Source organism: Scardinius erythrophthalmus, assembly GCF_964197995.2.
Source record: "Scardinius erythrophthalmus genome assembly, chromosome: 16".
NCBI classification, from domain to species: domain Eukaryota; kingdom Metazoa; phylum Chordata; class Actinopteri; order Cypriniformes; family Leuciscidae; genus Scardinius; species Scardinius erythrophthalmus.
The window spans coordinates 34,896,955-34,918,054 of NC_138236.1; the positions used below are offsets into that span (position 1 = coordinate 34,896,955).

Sequence of the window (21,100 nt, forward strand, 5' to 3'; positions counted from 1 at the left end):
GCTGAACAGTCTCGCTTTCTCTTAGCGCTAGCTAACTTTGAAAACTGCTCATATTCCTTTACATGACGAATCTTCAAATGTGTGATGAGGTTGACTTGGTGGTGTTAAAAAGTTTTGTGTGCTTTCTGCCTCGTGGGATTTGCTTGGTACACACGTTGCAGATTGCTAATGTATTGTCTTTTTCACACACCTTATAGAATTGCCAGATCCGTGAAGCCATTTAGCAGTGCGAGTTTTGCGTCATCTGATCGGTTCTTCTGGATCGGCCTTTATAGAGACCGCCGATCAAACATCCTAAAGCGATTATCGGCCGATTGTGATCAGCGACCGATCAGTCAGAGCTCCCTCAGTACTCTACTGTACTGTACTGCTCGGTGGAAACGAGGCATAAAGGTGTTCACACCTGGCATGTTTGGTTCGATTAAAACGAACCCTGGTGTGATTGCTCTGTTAGGGTGTTTTCACCCCTGAGCGTTAGTTTAGGAACCTGTTGCGTTTTGGTACACGTTTTTGTACGCTTTGAAAGGTTGCCTTGTGAAAAATGCAACAACGCTCACATTCAAACCCTGGTGTCACCAAACAAGCGGACCAAGACCTCTGAAAAGATGGATCTCCCAAACCATCACTGATCCGCCGTGCGCTTCACTCTGGGCAGCAACAGTCTGTGACTCCCATGGGTGTGGGGAAAACAATGAAGATGGACTGATCAAGTCAAGTCACATTTATTTATATAGCGCTTTTTGCAATACAGATTGTTTCAAAGCAGCTTTACAGACATAACAGGAAAATAATAAAAAAAGAAGAAAATAGTGTCATAGTCCACCTTAAGTAAGTTCAGGGATGTTTTGTTTTTTGTTTTAAAAAATTAGAAAAAAAAAGTTATTAATTTAGTTCATATATATACACTGGAGTAAACCGTGATGTCATCGTCCAGCTCATTTCAGTTCTCATATAATGGTGTTAATGCAGGCAGATCAATATTATTGTTGAATATTAAATTAAATGTTCAATTTAATGTCCCCAACTAAGCAAATGGCAACAAAGGTGGAAAAAGGCGACAGTAAAGGCAGAATGGAGAAAAAAACCTTGAGAGAACCCAGGCTCAGTCAGGGGCCAGTCCTCCTCTGGCCAATGAACGAACAGTATATGATTATGATTCACAATAGATCAGAGAACAAAACCTGTTTCACATTTTCCACAGCCCAAGATTTAACCTGTTCGCACCATTGAAACACTCTGCTCTTACTGATGGAATGTAGATTCAGTGAAGATTGGCCAACAGGCCGCGTATAGATGTGAAACCTCCAAAAAAATGAATGTATAGATGTACAGTGTTTTTTTTTTTCTTGGAAATACATCTGGAAAAAAGGGTCATCTTATATTTAGGGTGTAGACTTTAACATGTCAATAATACACCTGCAACAATAGGGAGCGCCAAATGAGTGTTTCCGCCTAGGACTGATAAACTCAGCGGAGTCATTAAACAACTCTCATTGAGCAGCCAAGAAATACGATGTATCAGCGTGTAATGTTAGAAGATGACGAGCCCAAAAATGCTAACAGTCAAAGAAAAGCTTACCGTGGTCCTAAAAGTCAAGTCAAGTCATCTTCATTTATATAGCGCTTTTAACAATGTAGATTGTTTCAAAGCAGCTTTACAGAGATAAACGTATAATTTAAGGTAACAGAGATTGTTTTGGCTTTATAGCGGTTCTTTAATAAAGTTATTTTCCAGCTAAAGTTAGTTTTGATTGATTCACTTCCGTCGCAACGATCATTTGTTATTAAATTAGGGGCCGCTAAGACGACACCATTCTCTCTACACAGACTTTAAACGCGAACCTGTGAGAAACGCTGATGGCGGTCACATGCGCATTAAGAATTGGTTCTATAGTTATGTGCGTTTGAATATATGTGCGCAGGTTTGGAATTCCCTACAAACCAAGCCTAAACAAAGTACTGGCGTTTCCTTATAATTTTGATACAGAATTTTATTTTATTTTATCTCTTCGGGGTAGATACGCGAATTGAGTTTCCCGACAACGCTTTATCTGGAGTGGTAAAGGGATCCTCCATAGGGAGAGACTAGTTGGCACTTCAGCACTGCGTTGTCATCAGTCCAGGAGAAGGTCCTTCGTCAGATCTGGATACGGAAAACCTTGGGATAAACAAAGACACTAAAATTAGAGTAGATGCCATTCTTCTTATGATGTAACGAGTACATCAGGATTTATGGGAAGTGTTCCCGGTTCCAGCTGACCTAATCTATGCAGCCTAATATTGAATTATAGAAGTATAAAGTGTATTATGTAAATGCTAGGTCAAAGAGATGTGTCTTTAATCTAGCTTTGAACTTGAACTAAAAGCGTCCGCTTCGGGAGGTTGATGGGCTGTTGTGTTGGTACGTGGCCAAAGAAAGAAATGAGGGGCTGGCCATAACCAGACCCATTATCCAATCGAAGGCACTGGATAACGCCAGAGAGCTGAACATACCCACCAGCGAGGCCCATCATTTCTTATTTTGACTGTGCGCTTGCCTGTTAGTTTCTTAGCAGACGCCTTGAACAAGCCTTGCTCAGGGCTTTCCCTTTGACTTCAGGGAGAAACTGCTGTCTTTTCAGCGCTAGCCTATGTGATTGGCCTAAGGAAAAAGCATTAATATCCCTTGGATCAGATAGGTAATGTGGATCAAACATCTGTGTTACTTGACATGCCAACATCTGTCACTACATAAAAAAGATGAGAAATCAGTCATTGTCAAATCTACTGGAAATGAGAACTACAGGTTATTTTTATGGTATGCCATAAAGTGTTTATTTTTAAATGTGATTGTTGGTATATTTTACCAGTATTTACCATTCCTTCAATATGAAAATGTAATATGAAAAATATGCAATGTGAAAATTATTTTCAAATAAAATCATTTTATAAAAAATAAAATAAAGATTTGGCCCTCAAAAAGGCTTTTTCCGAAAGGTAACATCTTGAAAAAGGGGTGTCCTCTTATAATCAGGGTCATCGAAATTCTTGACAATACAGGTGTCTTCGACTTGGAGTGTTGTGCAGACTGATCGGTCTCAATCACATCAAAGTACCGCGAAAAAGTAATTCGAAAGCTTTTTCGAAAGATTTGAAAGTCTGCTCTCTAATCGCTCTCACAGTACTTTAATGTCATCGGTCTGTGCAGCACCGCTTCAAGTCCAACACACCTTATGTATATGTACCTACCGTGTGTTGGGCCTAATATATAAAGCCATATAGGCCGATTCCACAAAAACATCATGGGACACCAAATTACCCTATTTTTTATTTATTTTTTAATGCCTGGAAGATTTAAAAACTGACACTAATTAACTAGCCTGGCCAATATATGTCAGTGTAATTTTTCTACATATTGAGGATCTGGAGATAAAGGCACATACACAACTTTATTTTATCTTTACCCTATTTATATACAGTATATATATAGTTGATAGTTATCAGTCCTGCTCTGTGTGTGCTGTATTTTAGATATGGCTGAGGTCTCTTCACTGGCCATGGCCACACCAGCTGTGTCGAAGGCCAAAAACAAGCGGCAAGCCAGGTAAGTCTGAGCCGTCTCTTTAAAAGATATAAAAGTACTAATCATTATTAAATTAGTGCTTACATATTTCTGCTCATGTTCAGTTGATCTCCACTGTCAAAGGGATCATTCTGATGATTACTGCCCCTTAATTTGCTTCATATGTGAACGTAACAGTGGCTTTCCAGAGGCAGATTCACTGGAATGACATTTTGGTTTTGGCCAACAACAGTGTGCTTGTTTATTCAGTGTCTGTGGTCGATGATTCAGTCGTCTGTGAGTTTTGCTCTGGTCGTTGATCCGTCTGTCAAGTAGACGGAGAGATATGGGAATGTTTGAAAGCCTTTGCAGTTGTGCAATATTACTGACTAATGTGAATTTCCCTGTTTTCCAGCTCTGACTTTGAAGACGATGAGGGAAGTAAATTGTTCAGGTTAGTCATGATCTGTGACTCAAGGGTTCGACTTAGCTTGAACTTTGAGCTGTGTGTCTTTTGACTGTATTTAACAATTAGTCTTTTCTTTCATTCTGGCTTCTCTTTCTTCAGGTGTGATGATGACGGAGGTGGATCGAATGACAAGGAGAGATTTGCCAGGTATTGATTGATTGAAACTAGTGTGCATGAGAAGTACAAATATGGTAATCTGATCTTCCGTAGATTCTCAAGAATCTCTTTAGGCTAATCTCTGTTATTGCTCAAAGTTGACTGGAATTGCCTAGATATGCTGGTCAAGTTTCCGAACACTCTTCCCGTCATCTTTTTTTTTTTTTTTTTTGCCCAATCAGATGCACATTTAAAGGGGCTTTCGCACCGGAAGAGCCTTTTCATAGTTCCTAGAACTATTGGCGGAAGTACCCCTTTTTTTTTTTTTTTTTTTGCACCGCAGGAACTAGGAACTATTTTAGTTCTAGGAACTCTTTTGGAGGAACTTATGTTAGTTGGGTCTAAACCAGCACTATAGGGACTACCAGTGATGTTAGTGACGCTGATTGTCCGAAAGCACACGAGACACCAGCACCCGCCATTTTTTAAAAAGTTGTGTAAACACACAGATTATAGCCTATATATTTACTCCACAAACTAACTCTACGAACATGGGAAACAGTGATAGATGGACCTCTTAACCTTTACTCTAAGGAGAAAATCCAACGCAACTTTGAGGGGACCAAGAGAAACATGATTATGTATTTCTCGATTATGCATTAGTCCAAACACTGACACCGCAAATATTTAAATAAGGATATTAACTCAGGGTTTGGGAATGTGTAGTGTGAAACGTCATTTTATGAATACCCTGGATTCATTCTTAACCCCGGGTAAATTATGACCTTTGTGAAACGTGAAGAAAGATTACCCAGGATTCTGTTTACCCGGGGTTTAGATTGACCCAGGGTTAATTATTTCAAGTGTGAAAAGCCCTAATGAGTTTGTTCTCTTGCACAGAGTCAGAAATCTCCACTTTAGTTGGACTTACATACACCAAACTTTGTTTTATTCCTATCTATATTCTGAGAGTTTTTACAGAGTTTGTTCATATAACATTCGTCTGATTTGTATAATACTTTAAAAAATGGTAAACATGAATTTTTTTTCTGCCTGTTGAACGTATTTTCTGACAAAAAAGGTAATGTACTATGATTACTCAACTAGGGAAAGTATGGTGATATCTAATTAGCTTTTACACTATTCACATGTAGTGTCTTGCCTTAAAGCCCCGATACATTTTAAGTGAAATCAAAGAACAAACGTGTGATGTTATTTTGAACAAAATCTGGCCAAACTGAAAGTGTTTTGGAGTTTGTTTCGCTGGGTTACTTTAAACAGCTCTCCAGCATGAACTTTCTGGAAAACTTGCTGTTACCACCTTTGAACTGCAACTGGTGCATGATGATTGAACTTCGACCTTCCTTTTACCCCAGATCTTTGCAGAGTATATTTGGGCTGCATACTGTTTTACTCAGTATACAGTATACACTGTGTAGTATGCAGCAAGTTGTTATCTAGTATTTAATTTTGAGTCTGTCAGTGTCTTACACTTTATTTCAGGTGTTTCTTCTATCCCTCTCTTTTTTTTCAGGCCATTTGAAAAGGCTTTTTCTTTCAACTTTCATAAGATCGTTCATACACATTTGTTTATCACGGAGATGCGAGTGTCGTCTCATTTGAGGAGCACATTGATGCAGTCTTTATTTGCTTATTCATCCATCTCTCTTTCTCTTTCTCCTCCTCGTTTGGTTGTTGTTGCTTTCTCTCGACCTTTCTCTGTCCCTGCTCTCTTCTCCCCACGCTTCCATGCACTGCCCATCTCTCATGCTCCTGCTCTGACCTCCTGACCCCAGGGAGAATCACAGCGAGATTGAGCGGAGACGGAGAAATAAGATGACCGCTTACATCACAGAGCTGTCGGACATGGTGCCCACCTGCAGCGCACTGGCACGCAAACCAGACAAGCTCACCATCCTGCGCATGGCTGTGTCACACATGAAGTCTCTCAGAGGGAGCGGCAACACCAGCACCGATGGAGCCTATAAACCATCCTTTCTCTCAGACCAGGTCCGATATGATCAATGTAGATTCCTCATTGTATATACAAATAAGAACCAGGTGTCTTCTTGAAGAGACTTTCAACCAGTATAACAAAAAGTGTTTATAAAAAAGAAGATGCCTACTCTTCCTTTAAAGGGGTGGTATGCCTTTTTCACAAGATGTAAAATAAGTCTTTGCTGTCCCCAGAGTGTGTATGTGAAGTTTTAGCTCAAAATACCCCACAGATATTTTTATATAGCATGTTAAAATTGTCACTTCTTGAGGGTTAGCAAAAACGCCTCGTTTTGTGTCTTTCTTTAAATGCAAATGAGCTGCTGCTCCCGGCACAGGGGGCGGGGCTTCAAGAGCTCGTGTCCTTTTACCTCACACAGACACACACTGAAAATGTCAAAAACTTTTAGCCTTTTATGTTTAAACCGGATTCAGACAATGATGGAGAGACTCAAGAAAAAGTGACAACATGTAGAAGCAACAGGACATTTCTGATTCTGAGTTAGTTCAATAATTTATTTAGCTTATGTGTAGTTATCTTCTAGTCATTAGCATATTCTGTCATGATAATCTATAAATCACATTCCCAGGGGTGGGGTTTATGTAAATTTTAGGGTTTGTGATGTCACTAACCCGGGAGGAATGTTGTGTAGCCGTTTGTTTGAGTCCTTAAAAAGCGATTTCTTATAAAGAAAATCTCTCTTTACTTTGAACTTTGAGCGTTGTAACTTTGCAGATGTTGTTTATGCTCAAACAGCAACATTACACACTAACTAAAGTTAGAAAAGTGAAATCATAATCAACCACCCCTTTAAAAGAAGTATTAAAACTTTGCGAATTTTTTTCATTCGCTTATTTAACCGCAAAAACGCATTCTGTGTGAATGCCCTCTATGAATGTTCTTATCTTTTTCTTTTACTTAAGACACAAGAGAAATTCAAATTCTTGAAAAGAATCATCTTAAACATCATTGTAAATAACCTCTGAAAGCTAGGATAACCTCAAACTTTAATTCTTTAATTCCCTATGCAGCCCCTAATGCAGGCTTGTCCGCTCCTGCTCCTGGAGGGCCACTGTCCTACAGAGTTTAGCTCCAACCCCAATTAAACACACCTGAACCAGCTAATCAAGGTCTTACTAGGCATACTCTGCTAGAAACGTCCAGGGAGGTGTGTTGAGGCAAGCTGGAGCTGAACTCTGCAGGACAGTGGCCTTTCAGGACTGACTTTGGACACCTCTGCCCTAAATGGACACGGTGAAGGAAAAAATATGTCAATGCCTTTGCGTTCTCTCGCAAATGTTTTGCATTCCCAGAGAACTTTGCATTCACTCGCAAAAAAAACTACGTTTTGTGAGAGAACTTGGTTTCTTGGGGGAACGCAAAAAAGTTTTGTTAGAGAATGCAAAGATTTGGGACCTTGTAAAACGTTTTTGTTCCCCAGAGAAAGTTTTGAAATGCATGTTTCCTCCCATCTCATATTTATTCCACCACCATGTCTCTTTAAGGTCTCTGTAAATGCCTATAGGTACGATGTTTAATGAATTTAAGGGGATGTTTTAAATATTAAGCATTACATTTTAAATTCTGTTAAGGGTTTCTCTGCCACCAAATATTTATGTAGCTTTCTTTCTGTAGGAGCTGAAGCACCTAATTTTAGAGGCAGCTGATGGTTTCCTGTTTGTTGTGTCATGTGAGACCGGACGCGTCGTTTATGTTTCGGACTCAGTCACACCGGTTCTGAACCAGTCACAAAAGGATTGGCTTGGATCATCACTGTACGACCAGCTTCATCCAGACGACACAGAGAAATTCCGAGAGCAGCTTTCCACCAGTGAGAACAACAACAGCGGTAAGAAACGGCTCGACTACTTTCATCTTTTCTGTTGTCAATCTTTCCCTGTTTAAATGGTCCTCCTCTTTTCTGACTTTAGGCCGAATGTTGGACATGAAAACAGGCACGGTGAAGAAAGAGGGTGGTCAGACATCTGTGAGGATGAGTATGGGTGCACGCCGCTCCTTCATCTGCAGGATGAGGTGATGCATAGGGAGAACAGACAGACCTCTTTTAACCCTATAAAGCCTACTGTAATATATTTGATGCACATATTTCTAAGCCCTCTAAATTATAAACATGATCTAAATTCTGCTGAAAAACCTGTTGCATACAATCTACTACATGCCTTCTGTCATCAGATTGAAAGTTTATACTTGAAGCAAGTAAAAGGCCTTTTAGTATAACTGTAACATGAACACGTGAAGCAACTTTACTTGATTATACATGCATCATTTTTTTTAAAGGATATTGAAATGTGAGTATCAAATATGATCCATCAGGCTTTTGAGGAGTTTATTTGTTCATCTCTCAATCATCACTGTATTGCATTGCATTATGTTTTAAAACTCAGCATTCAAAAATCATTTCACTTGGACATATTATTGGGCGATATAGAGTGACGACTGATATTGGTATCTGCTATAATGATTTACAGTTAAAGCTATCAGAATTTCATCTTACTTTTTAGCCATATAAATATCAGCATCTGGAAGAAATTGCATATTTTCCTAAGTTGTGTGTTTTTTTTTTCTCCTGATATATGAGCTCCATATTCTAACTGTATCATACTATACGAGCCATAAAAACCCTGATTTATCAGATGTCACAAAACATATTACACATATGCAAACTTTTTTTTATTATCATTTTTTTTGTTCCATTTAAAAAAAGAAAGATCTTCCTGACTATTTCATATGTCAGGCTTTACACGAAAGTATAAAATATTAGCAAACAAATTTTTGCTCCACATATTCAATTCCAATGTATACATTAGTACTACTCAACTGAACCAGTAGGGCAAGTTATATGTCGTTTGCATGCACGAGAAACAAGTATATTTTTTGGAAAAAGTATTAAATCTTATCAAAATTTCTCAAATGCTTCATTGATTGTAATGTGTGTGTTCAGATGTGGAGTGTGTCCAGTAGAGCCAGTATCCATGAACAGACTCCACTTCCTGAGAAGCAGAAACAGGTAAAGCATCTCTCTGTCTGTAGATCTCAGTCCACAAACAGACATAGATGAAGATCATCTCTTCTTCTGCAGGAATGGATTGGGTCCTCCTAAGGACGGTGAACCGCAGTATGTGGTTGTGCACTGCACAGGCTTCATCAAATCCTGGCCTCCTGCAGGTAACACAATACACAGCACGATACACAGGAAGACCGTATTGTTCACTGATATTACCAGAGTTCAGTCAGAAAACAGCTGGAACTGATATTGTCCTTTGAACTCTTTCTCTTTCTTTCAGGAGTGACTCTCGCTGAAGAGGAGGCTGATAATAATCAGGGAAATCGTTATTGTTTAGTCGCCATTGGAAGGCTACAGGTACTCTTTCCCTTCCATTTTATTTAAATTTCCAATGAATTAGTCTCGTCACATTTGAAGGAATAATTCTGTCGTCATTTACTCAAAACTTGCCTCATATCTTCCTAAAAAGGAGAAGTTTAGCAGACCGTCCATGCTGCTTTCTCTTCACTTTGTATGTAAAAGAGTAACATCAGCATTTTACTAAACATCTACCTTTGTGTTCAAAAGACGGTCATATGGGTTTGGAACAAAACAGGGTGAATAAATTATGACGTGTTTACTTTCAGATGAATTATTTATTCAATGTCTCATTAATGACCAACACTTTTTAAAAAAAGACTAGTTCATCTAAAAATGAAAATTCTGTATTCATATATATAATATTCACCCTTGTGTCGTTCCAAGCCTGTAGACTTTTGTTCATCTTTAAAACACATGAAACAAATTGAATTGAACTAAATTCAATGAAACCTGAGAGATTTCTCTCTCAAGCCAAGTCACCTTTATTTATATAGCGCCTTTTATAATACAGATTGTATCAAAGCAGCTTCACAGTGGTAAGATGAAAATAATACAACAAAGTTTGTTTCTAGAAGAAAATTGCGTCATCGTCCACCAGGTCAATAATATTGTTGAATATTAAATGTCCCCAACTAAGCAAGCCAAAAGCAAGGTAACAGTGGCAACACTTTCAATTGAAAGTCCATTCCACCAAAACTTGGGCTTTTATTCACTCAAACATTGATCAAAGCACACACATAGAGCTCATAAAATATGGAAAACGTAAGCTCAAATAAGCTTGCGTCTAGCAAGCGAGCGAGATTCAATGCGGTTTGTTTTTGCGTCTGAGCTCCATTACCATATTTGATGAGCTCTATGTGAGTTGATCAATGTTTGTGAATAAAAGCCAATAATCTGTTCAACATCTGAACAGACGCGGTCGCTTTATAAGACTTGGTTTAGACCAACAGATGCATATTTTACAGTGTTTTTATGGACATTTTAAATCGTCAAGTCTCGTTTGTGTGGACTTACAATGTTGGGACAGAAATCTCTGTGGTTTAATTTTTTTCCTATTATGCTTTTCCACTTTTTCAACTTTAGTTGGTGTGTAATGTTGCTGTTTGAGCATAAAAAATATCTGCAAGGTTACAAAGCTCAAAGTCCACTCCAAAGGGAGACATTTTATTTAACAGATTCCTGAACATTATAATCCCAACGTTTATCTGTGCGCTTCACATTGTATGGAGAACAGCTTGTTTTCTGTAGCTTTTGTTAGCTCTCGCTTTTGTAAGACTGTTCACCACTCCATAGGAAAATTAAACATGGTTTTGTGATCGACTGTTGTTTCTATTACCTTAGTTTTCCGACTAATATCACGATTAAATGGTGGATGACATTGTATCTATAATGTATAAGAAAATTACAAAAAACATACTACTCTGAAACGTCCTGTGAAATCCGTGCTTGAAATCCGTTCTGGACGATCCTCTTGTTTGTTAACATTGTCAGGGTCTGAATCAAGCTCGAATTGGTCTGAAATTTACGCCATCGTTAATATTTACACCAGAGTAAAGCTCTGCAGTGTTTCCCCTAGGTTTACAGGTTTGGGGGGGGGGTTGGTTGGTTTGTTTGGGGAAAATTGACACAGACACTATCTATCTATCTATCTATCTATCTATCTATCTATCTATCTATCTATCTATCTATCTATCTATCTATCTATCTATCTGTCACATAAATTGTCTGGGAGGCTAATGGTTTGTAAAAGTTAAAAAATGTTAACATAAGATATCTCTTTAAAAAAATAAATAAACATATTTAAATCTTTTTAAAATTGACTTTTGCAAATAACCTTTGTTAAATTTATAGAAGTATTTGTTAATATTAATGGACCAGAGCTTAAATAGTTTTATTTTTTAACTACCAACTAAAAAAAGATTTATAAATACTAACAAATATATTGGTCATTCATTGTTCGTTAATGTTAGTTAATACATATATATGACAAACAAATTTCAAAAGGGCTTTTTTATGAGAAGTTTTTATTTCTATGATGCATTTATTGGAGAGAATAATCCTGTCAGACGCACCACTGCTGTGAACGCGCGTTCACGTAAACACAATTTAAACAATGTATTATTCAATGCATTACTTCTATATAATTATATATTAAATTGTTCAAGCAAGTGGTAAAATATTTAACCATGTACTTATATTAAAATCTTTTGTATTTAAATTTTAATACAATAAATCTTGCATGTCACAAAGAACTTGTTTTTCCACCTCCACGAATGAGACGAGTGTTGTTCATTATGTCGCCTTGTTGAGGTAAATTGTAGTTTTCCTTGCTTTAACTCAGTCTTAAAGTGAAAAAAGTAGTAATTAATTAAATAAATTTATGGTGAGATTACTACATTTTATTTAATTAATCGCACTTATGGTGAAATTACTACATTTTCAGGTCAATCGGTGTTCATTTTGATCACGAAACATGCGCTGTCACTTTAATTCAGCGTTTGCAGCACAGCAGAAATAGACTCGGTGCGGAAACGATCTCTGCACTGCTGTATACGCACCGCAACTGGAACGGATCGATCATCGACGGACTGCATCCGCGTGCAGTGTACGGGAAAAAAATACTCACCGCAAACGAAATATATGTGAACCGGGCGTTACGCCCGTTTCACACATACTCCGTTTGCAGTGCGTATGCGGTGCGTATTTTTTTCCGTACCCATGTTAACAGGTTAGAGCTTTCACACTGCACACGGATGCAGTCCGGCGATCCGTTCCAGTTGCGGTGCGTATACAGCAGTGCAGCGATCGTTTCCGCACCGAGTCTATTTTTGCTGTGCTGCACGCGCTGAATTAAAGTGACAGTGCATGTTTCGTGGTCAAAATGAACGCAGATTGACCTAAAAATGTAGCAATTTCACCATAAATGCGATTAATTAAATAAAATTTAGTAATCTCAACATAAATGTATTTAAATACTTTTTTTTCACTTTAAGACCGGGGTAAAGCAAGGAAAGCTACAATTTACCTCAACAAGGTGACATAATGAACAACACTTGTCTCATTCGTGGAGGTGGAAAAACAAGTTCTTAGTGATATGCAAGATTTATTGTATTCAAATTTAAATGAAAAAGAAAAGGCATGAGAGTCGGCTGTTTTTGTCAATTTTAAGTTTTAATTTAAAATGTTTGCGATTTAATATAAAGTACATGGTTAAATATTTGCCCACTTGCTTGAGCAACTTAATATAAGTAAAAGTAATCCATTGAATAATAGGCTGACGTTGTTTAAATTGTGTATAAACGTGCGTCTGTTAAAGAGTGTATATGCGTACAAAGACAATCGGAATGCTGAGACGTTAAGACCGGGGTAAATCAAGGGAAAATACCATTTACTTTAATAAGACAACATAATGAACAACACTCGTCTCATTCGTGGAGGTGGAAAAACAAGTTATTAGTGACATGCAAGATTTATTGTATAAAGATTTAAATTATGCAAAAGAAAGGCAAGGGTATGAGTCTGCTGTTTTTGTCAATTTTAAGTTTTAATTTAAAATGTAGGCTATGCGATTTTAATAGTATAGCCTACATGGTAAAACATTTTTACCACTTGCTTGAGCAACTTAATATATAATTATATAGAAGTAATGCTTTTAATAATATGTTGTTTAAATTGTGTTTAAACGTGAATACGTCTATTAAACAGTGTGTACAAAGAGAATCGCAATGCTGACAAAAAAAACTTTTTTTAAATAAAAGTTGCTGATAACTTCTGGATTTGAAATACAAATAGTGAGTATGTATTCGTGGTATAACAGCAGCGAATCAGTTACGCACTGCAAACGCAGCATATGTGAAAGCACTATTGCGCCTGCTGCTCCTGCACTGCATACGCACTGCAACACGCACCGCATATGCACTGCACACGGAGTATGTGTGAAACGGGCGTTAGACTTGGAGCAGGAGAGCTACTCCGGCTGCTACTCGCAGTAGAGCGAGTGTTGCCATCTTCAGTTCAGCGACATATTTCCCGCCGCGCGCTCTCTGTCCGCTAGTGCTCAACTGTATGTGACGCAAGTGTTTGTTTGTGTGTGAGTGTGCGCACTCATTGGGATAATTGTAAACGCGCAAACACAGACAGAAAAGACATGCCATCGTGGAAATAAGATAAATAACATATTACTTAAGGGCCATGTAGTTTTTTTTTATATAAAATAACAAATTGTAATCTGGCGCTATAAAGAAAATCAAATCAAATTTACTTGACCTCCAGGGGGGGGCGGGGGGAGCCGTTAGGAGGGCGGGGCGCCCCCCTTATATAATGGTAGGGGAAACACTGCTCTGTTATGGAGGGGCGTAACATTTCCCGAACACACGCTAAGCGGCCCCAATCACAACACACTGGGCCAGCTGACCAATCACAGCACATTTCGTATTTCGGAAGGAGGGGCTTCATCGAAATCGGCATGTTTAAGCCTGGGGAGAGAGGTGCTGTAATAATGTAAAATATGTGAAAAATAATGCATTTTTTGAACAATCAAGCATGAAAACATGGGTAAAGTAAAAAATTACTTGCTTGCTTAGTACACTCCAAAAACAAAATCAAGACTTCATTAAAGGGCATAACAGGACCCCTGTAATATGTGTTTCAAAGATGAATGAAAGTCTTATGGGTTTGGAATGAAATGAAGGTGAGTAAATAATGACAGAATAAAAAAATAAAAAAAGTGTGAACTATCCCTTGTAGTTCCTCTCTGACCTCTGTTTTTCATGCAGGTCACCTGTTGCCCAGGCGACAAAAACATAAATAACATCAGTGTTCCAGTGGAATTTATTTCCCGCCACAACTGCCAGGGCATGTACACCTTTGTGGATCACCGCTGTGTAGCAACAGTGGGCTACCAACCTCAGGTGAGTCAGGCTGGACCTCATGGCCAAAGGAAGTCATTTATGAAGAGCAGGGTGTTAAGATGCCTCTGCATTTCTTGAGTATAGCTGATCATCTTCAGGTTTTCATTGTCTGAACATAATGAAATATCTATAAAATGGTTTTGGAGGGCCAAAATCATTGACTGAAACTGTGAGGTTTAATTAGCACTTCTCCAATGCCGAGTTTTGACGGTGTCAGTGTCTCTTTCATGCATGCAACGTGGATTTACTGCAACAAGTAAACATGCCAGCCGTGTGGACGCCAGAGTGGGGTTGACAAGAACGATTTCTAGTTTTTCGTTTTGATGAACCGAGCTCTTTTAGTCTATTCTGTTTTCTGCCATCCAATAATATATGCACTATATTACATATTCATTGTATTTTTAATTAATATGTCTTCAGTATTTAATGAAGCATGTTACAGTCACCTTTTACAGTGCTATGCATAAGTTCAGACACCCATGCTAAAGTTGACTAAAAAGAGGAATAAAAAATCATCTTTTGGAAATTGAACTTAATGCCTTGATTAAAAAAATTAGGAAAAATCCAACCTTTAAGGACACCAATTTTCTTTGTGAATGAATAATGTATCCTAAATAAATAAATATTCTTCCTTAAAATACAGGGTGCATAAGTCTGGGCACCCCTATGTTAAATTCCCATAGAGCCAGGCAGATTTTTATTTTTAAAGGCCAGTTACTTCATGGATCCAGGATACACCCTGTATTTTAAGGAAGAACATTTATTTATTTATGATACATTATTCATTCACAAAGAAAATTGGTGTGCTTAAAGGTTGGATTTTTCCTAATTTTTTAAATTAAGGCATTCAGTTCAATTTCCAAAAGATGATTTTTTTTTTAATTCTTTTTAGTCAACTTTAGCATGGGTGTCTAAACTTATGCATAGCACTGTATATGGTTACATTAATACATTTTATGACATGGAAAATATGAAGGACTAAAAATGACAGAACGAAAAATAAATAAATAAATAAATAAAAGTAGAAATAAATAAATAAATGCAGAAATAATAGTAAAAATAAATACATTTTGGTAATATAAATGGCTATTTCTGTATTTTTACATGTATTTATTTATTTATTTATGCATTTCTATATGTATTTATTTATGTATTTATACATTTATTTATATATTTATGTATTTATATATTTATTTATTTATATATTTATATATGCATTTATTTATATATTTATTTATTCCTACATTTAATTATTTCTGTATTTCCACATTTCTACATTTATTTATTTCTGTATTTCCACATTTCTACATTTATTTATTTCTGTATTTCCACATTTCTACATTTATTTATTTCTGTATTTCCACATTTCTACATTCATTTATTAAGCCACGCCCCCAAACGCGATGAGCCAATCACAGTACGCATAGCTAACCCAATACACTTGGACGTTCTCTGCTTCCTCGTCCACTGCAATGCATTGCAGTTATCAGTTTTCATTCGTTTTTATGGTTTTTCTTGTCATTTTGGCTTTTAAACAGCGTGTGTGTGTGATTTTGGTTGGGTGACAGTTGTAGGTTACAGTTTGACAAGAGTTTACAGTTTGACAAAAGCACAATGTTGTGTTTTACACAAATATAAGTAGGCTAAACACTTTGCAGTTTTAATGATGTCCTGTATGAACAAAATGACGGAGTATGTTTTTATGTTTCCACTGTTCGATCGCGCCCGTGCCTCTCTCTGACACACACACACATTCCAGCAATGCAATCTTGACATCGCAGCCTGTTCATTATTCTGCGCTCCCACCAAACGCGAATAGAGCGTCAAATTCGCGCGTATCCGCGTCTAGTTCGACGCTTGAACATTTTGAATCCAAAGCGAATAGGACACGCGTATAAAGCGAGCGTTTGAAGCGAAATAGCACCAAACTATAACGTTTACACTGTGAACTGTAAATCTTTGTTCTGGAGCTGAAGCTTATCGGCCTTCTCAACAATAAAATTATTAATATAACCCTCCAATGCATATTTAAGGCCCTTTTGGTGACATCGAGATGATATATAATCTTTCTGTCTCCAAAAAATCATCAATTGCCTCCTATGAAATGTCTCCTACTGTGACAGCTGCTGTTACCGAATGTTGACTGAGTGAGTGGAGGGGGCGTGGTTAGCCATTGGTCAATTAGCATACATGCGCAGGGAAAAATAAATGTAGATATGTGGAAATACAGAAATAAATAAATGTAGAAATGTGGAAATACATAAATAAATAAATGTAGAAATGTGGAAATACATAAATAAATAAATGTAGAAATGTGGAAATACAGAAATAAATAAATGTAGGAATAAATAAATGTATAAATAAATACATATATAAATATATAAATAAATAAATATATAAATACATAAATATATAAATAAATGTATAAATACATAAATAAATACATATAGAAATGCATAAATAAATAAATAAATACATGTAAAAATACAGAAATAGCCATTTATATTACCAAAATGTATTTATTTTACTATTATTTCTGCATTTATTTATTTATTTCTACTTTTATTTATTTATTTATTTATTTTTCGTTCTGTCATTTTTAGTCCTTCATAGGAAAAGAAAGATAATTATATAATTGAAAATTTGACATAACTTCTTTATGAAAATGTTATATATAGAGTTATATATACATTTTATATATACATGTTTATACAGTTTTTATTTGGGTGTTGATTATTAAATAAATTGGATGAATTCATTGATTACTAAATAAACCTTATTTTCGGTTTCAGCTAAATAAAAGCTTTAATTTTGGTTTGGTGTTTCAGTGAAGAATTAATTTCATTCACTAGTGTTTTGTGTTGTTATGTGACACAGGAGTTACTGGGGAAGAACGTTCTGGAGTTTGCACACCCAGAAGACCATGGCTTAGTGCGAGACAGCCTTCAGCAGGTGTGTGGGTTTGCGTGGGACATCACGCTGAAATATTCAACACGTTACAACACTGTAGAAAATTGTATGATCGTTAAGTTATGACAACGTGATTTTACAATGCTCATCAAAATAAGCAATTTGCAACTTTTTTTTAATTATTATTCATACAAGATACAACTAATTTAAGTCAGTTTAATGTAAGTTAAGTTGAAATGACTTAAACATCCAAGTTAATTAAAAAATTTAAGGCAGCAGTTTTTTTTACAGTGAAGTTATTGTAATTCATATATTGTATTTTATGTGCATGGCTAGAAATCTTTGCTTTTATAAATGGCAGTTATAGCATGCACCAATGTTTTTATGATCGAATGATTTTAATGGGCCTTAAAGCTGGTCCGTAATCCTTTGTGTACGTGTAAGTGACCTTTGACCCTCGATGTAGGTGGTCAAACTGCGAGGTCAGGTGCTTTCGGTGATGTTCCGGTTCCAGTCTAAATCCCGTGAGTGGATCTGGATGAGAATGAGCTCATTCACCTTCCAGAATCCTTTCTCTGAAGAGATCGAGTACATCATCTCCACCAACGCCAATGTCAAGTTAGTATTGAAATGCATCACGAAAACACAAGACCAGATACACACACACACACACACACACACACACACACACACACACACACACACACACATGAAGGTGATTAATTACACTTGTGTGAACTGACTTTATTGCAAAAGTTGTTTGCTGGTGATATGTGCTATGATGATGCTGTGTACATTGTGACCTAAGTTTTGAAAGGTTTTTGGGGCCACTGTTTAAGTGCCGTGACATGCCAAGCCAACAGCAAATCTGTCGGGTCAGTGTTCGCCACCCGTGGGCTGTAGTCGGGCTCACACCTGGGGTGGCAACTCACCCGATCCAGCGTGTTTTATCTGCACTGCTGACAGAGATCACTCTAAATTGGCTTTATGCCCAGCTGCACTACTTCCTGAACTTCAGCCAGCTCCTTTGTTTCCTGTCTGCCATTATTGGACAAACTGATTAATCCAGGTGTGTCTGATTATTGTTACTGAGGTCAGGCACACCTGGATTAATCAGTTTGTCCAATAATGGCAGACAGGAAACAAAGAAGCTGGCTGAAGTTCAGGAAGTAGTGCAGCTGGGCATAAAGCCTATTGGCTGTTCAGTTTAGCGAAAGAATCAGTGCAAAAGTGAGCAAGTCAAGATGACTGGTCTGGTTTACTTTGTCTTCCCTGAGCATCTCAATATGCAGATATTTTCATAACACCCGCCTGGAATGAAGAAAGAGATGAGCGTGATTGATTTTCAAAATGGTAAGAAAGTGCTGCTTTGTTTAAGTCCTAGTTTCGGTTTTCCTTTTTGAAGGACAAATATATAGACCATTGATTCCTGCTGATATAGACAGGTATTTCCTCACACACGCTAGCGGACAGTCGCCCGACGTGGTCACGACTCACAACAGTCGTCTTTTGAAGCCGTTTGTTCTTTGACGCCGGCTCGGCTTGATGTGTCACGGTCTTAACACTTTCAGATTGATTTAGCCTCATGTTATTGAGTGTTGTCTAATGTAGAATGACTTCATCCAGTGTATAAAAGTGTTTTTATGATCCAAGGTTAATTCCTGTTGAGGTAATCAAATGTAAATGTATCAGTTTGTTTGAAGGCATGTGTTCATGTCTGGGTCTCTTTTCACCCCAAAATAATAAAAAAAGACACATAGATAATAGAATTTGTTCTATATAAGAAACTATGTAGATAAAGACAAAGAATATATAAATAAAGTCGTTAGCCTCATAGCATAATTGCCTAAGTTATATTAAAAAAAAAAAGACTTAGGCAATTATGCTATGAGGCTAACGAAATTGTGCTTCTTTTATGTATTATGACATAGTGAAATGTGACATTTCGTGACAATTAAGCATATTTACTTCCTCCCCAATTCTCCGTAATGTAATGAAGAAATATATTTGTTATTTCAGTTATTAACACTACCGCAAAAATATTTGGGGTCGGTACATTTTTTAAAGTCTTTTAGGCTCACCAAAAATACAGTAAAAACAGGAATATTGTAAAATATTATTACAATAAAAGAACTCTTTTCTTTGAGGATAATGTAATTTTACAGTGTAGACTGTAATTTAAAATGTAATTTATTCCTGTGATCAAAGCTGTATTTTCAGCATTATTACTCCAGTCTTCAGTCACATGATCCTTCAGAAATCATTACATGATGATTTGATGCTCAACAAATATTTCTTAATATTATCAATTTTGTGGTGCTTCATATTTTTGTGGAAACCATAATACTTTTTTTCTCAAAATGATTTGATTAGAAAATTCAAAAGAACAGCATTTATTTAAAATAGAAATCTTTTGTAACATTATAAATGTCTTTACTGTCCATTTTGGTTAATTAACTTACTGAATAAAAGTATAAATTTCTTTAAAAAAAAAAAAAAAAAAGCCGACCCCAAACCTTTAAATGTTAGTTAGTCTTATGCTGATTTAAATCAAAAGAATTTCCATTGTGAGTTACAAAAATGAACATAGAAATTGTTTATTAAAGGGATCATATGATGTGATTTCTTGTCTTTCTTTAGTGTGTTATGTGGCTGTTAGTGCAAGTATAAGATCTGCATATTTACAAAGCTCGAAGTCTCAAGCCCAAAGAGATATTCTTTATAAAAGTTGAGCCACGAAATATTGTTCGTTTTAGAACCATCATATGACCCCTTTAAAACTAAACACCTGGACACAATTCACAAAGAGAATTTGAGGAAAATGTGCTTAATTTTAAAACGCTGACATTTTTTATGCAAAACATATTTTCACATTTGTTTTTGATTGTTGGGGTGAACCATGATTCAGACATGCTTTGCCTAGATTGAGCCGTATGTGTCTGAGAGCGAGCGTGTTAATTCAGCTCCACTCTCTGTCTTCCACCAATCCCTCTGGTTTTGCGTGACAGTAGAGGTCCGAATCAGGATTCCCTGTCCCCCCTTTCCTCCCCGGGGGGGTCACTGCCCCCTTCACTGGGGCAGAGCAGTCCTAACCCCCCCTCCACACCCAGCCCAGGTCAAGCCACAGCCAGGTGAGAGCAGTGGGACTCTCTCTCTCTCTCTCCGTGTGTCTCGGGTGACCCTGTCGGTGGTAGATTAACCAGCATGCTCTCTCTGGTGTTGGCCGGTGGTGGGTCTGATGGTCACGGCGGTAGGACTGCACTGACGTCAGTGGTGTTTCTCTTCTTCAGGCAGTTGCAGCAGCAGCAGGAGTTAGACGGAGGGATCGGCAGAGATGCAGCCTATGAAACCAGTCAGGTGTCTCTTCCTCAGGTGAACACACTCTCCTTCTACACCAGTGGTTCTCCAACTCGGCTCTGTGTTGTCAGAATGTGTGTCGTTTCGTGAAAGCACCAGTTGACTGATTATTCAATTCACAAGTTTAAAAAAATGGTCACATCTTGTTTGTTCGTAGTCATATTTGTTGTTGGTCACACATTTATATTAGTTTTTACCCACTGTGTGTACTTGCATTCAAATACAATTGTTATATACAATGTACTTATTGTGTTGATGTTGTATTGCAAACACTTGTTCTGCTATTGAGGATGCGGTTACCCGGTTAGAGACCGGTTTGATGGTATGGGTAGGTTTAGGGTTGGTTAAGGTGTAAGACAACAGGGTTACTCTTTATTTGAAGGTGTCATTGTTACAGTGGAATTATATATTTAAGTAATACTAAGCAACTACATGT

The 21,100-nt window shown here is 37.2% G+C and overlaps 1 protein-coding gene across 6 annotated transcripts in view; it reads left to right on the forward strand.

Moving 5' to 3' along the window:
* The window catches only part of arnt (aryl hydrocarbon receptor nuclear translocator), a 32,491-nt gene that overhangs the window by 2,539 nt on the left and 8,852 nt on the right, over positions 1 to 21,100 (forward strand). For 2 of the 6 annotated variants that reach the window (XM_081389688.1, XM_081389686.1), the window contains exons 2-15: positions 3,511 to 3,583; positions 3,957 to 3,995; positions 4,110 to 4,157; positions 5,903 to 6,116; positions 7,738 to 7,951; positions 8,034 to 8,136; positions 9,065 to 9,130; positions 9,203 to 9,288; positions 9,408 to 9,484; positions 14,263 to 14,397; positions 17,275 to 17,349; positions 17,774 to 17,925; positions 20,316 to 20,438; positions 20,598 to 20,679. In XM_081389688.1, coding sequence (XP_081245814.1) covers positions 3,511 to 3,583; positions 3,957 to 3,995; positions 4,110 to 4,157; positions 5,903 to 6,116; positions 7,738 to 7,951; positions 8,034 to 8,136; positions 9,065 to 9,130; positions 9,203 to 9,288; positions 9,408 to 9,484; positions 14,263 to 14,397; positions 17,275 to 17,349; positions 17,774 to 17,925; positions 20,316 to 20,438; positions 20,598 to 20,679 — 1,487 coding nt within the window. The remainder of the gene's footprint in view (positions 1 to 3,510; positions 3,584 to 3,956; positions 3,996 to 4,109; positions 4,158 to 5,902; positions 6,117 to 7,737; positions 7,952 to 8,033; positions 8,137 to 9,064; positions 9,131 to 9,202; positions 9,289 to 9,407; positions 9,485 to 14,262; positions 14,398 to 17,274; positions 17,350 to 17,773; positions 17,926 to 20,315; positions 20,439 to 20,597; positions 20,680 to 21,100) is intronic. The other 4 variants (XM_081389687.1, XM_081389689.1, XM_081389691.1 and 1 more) reach the window with 2 other exon arrangements.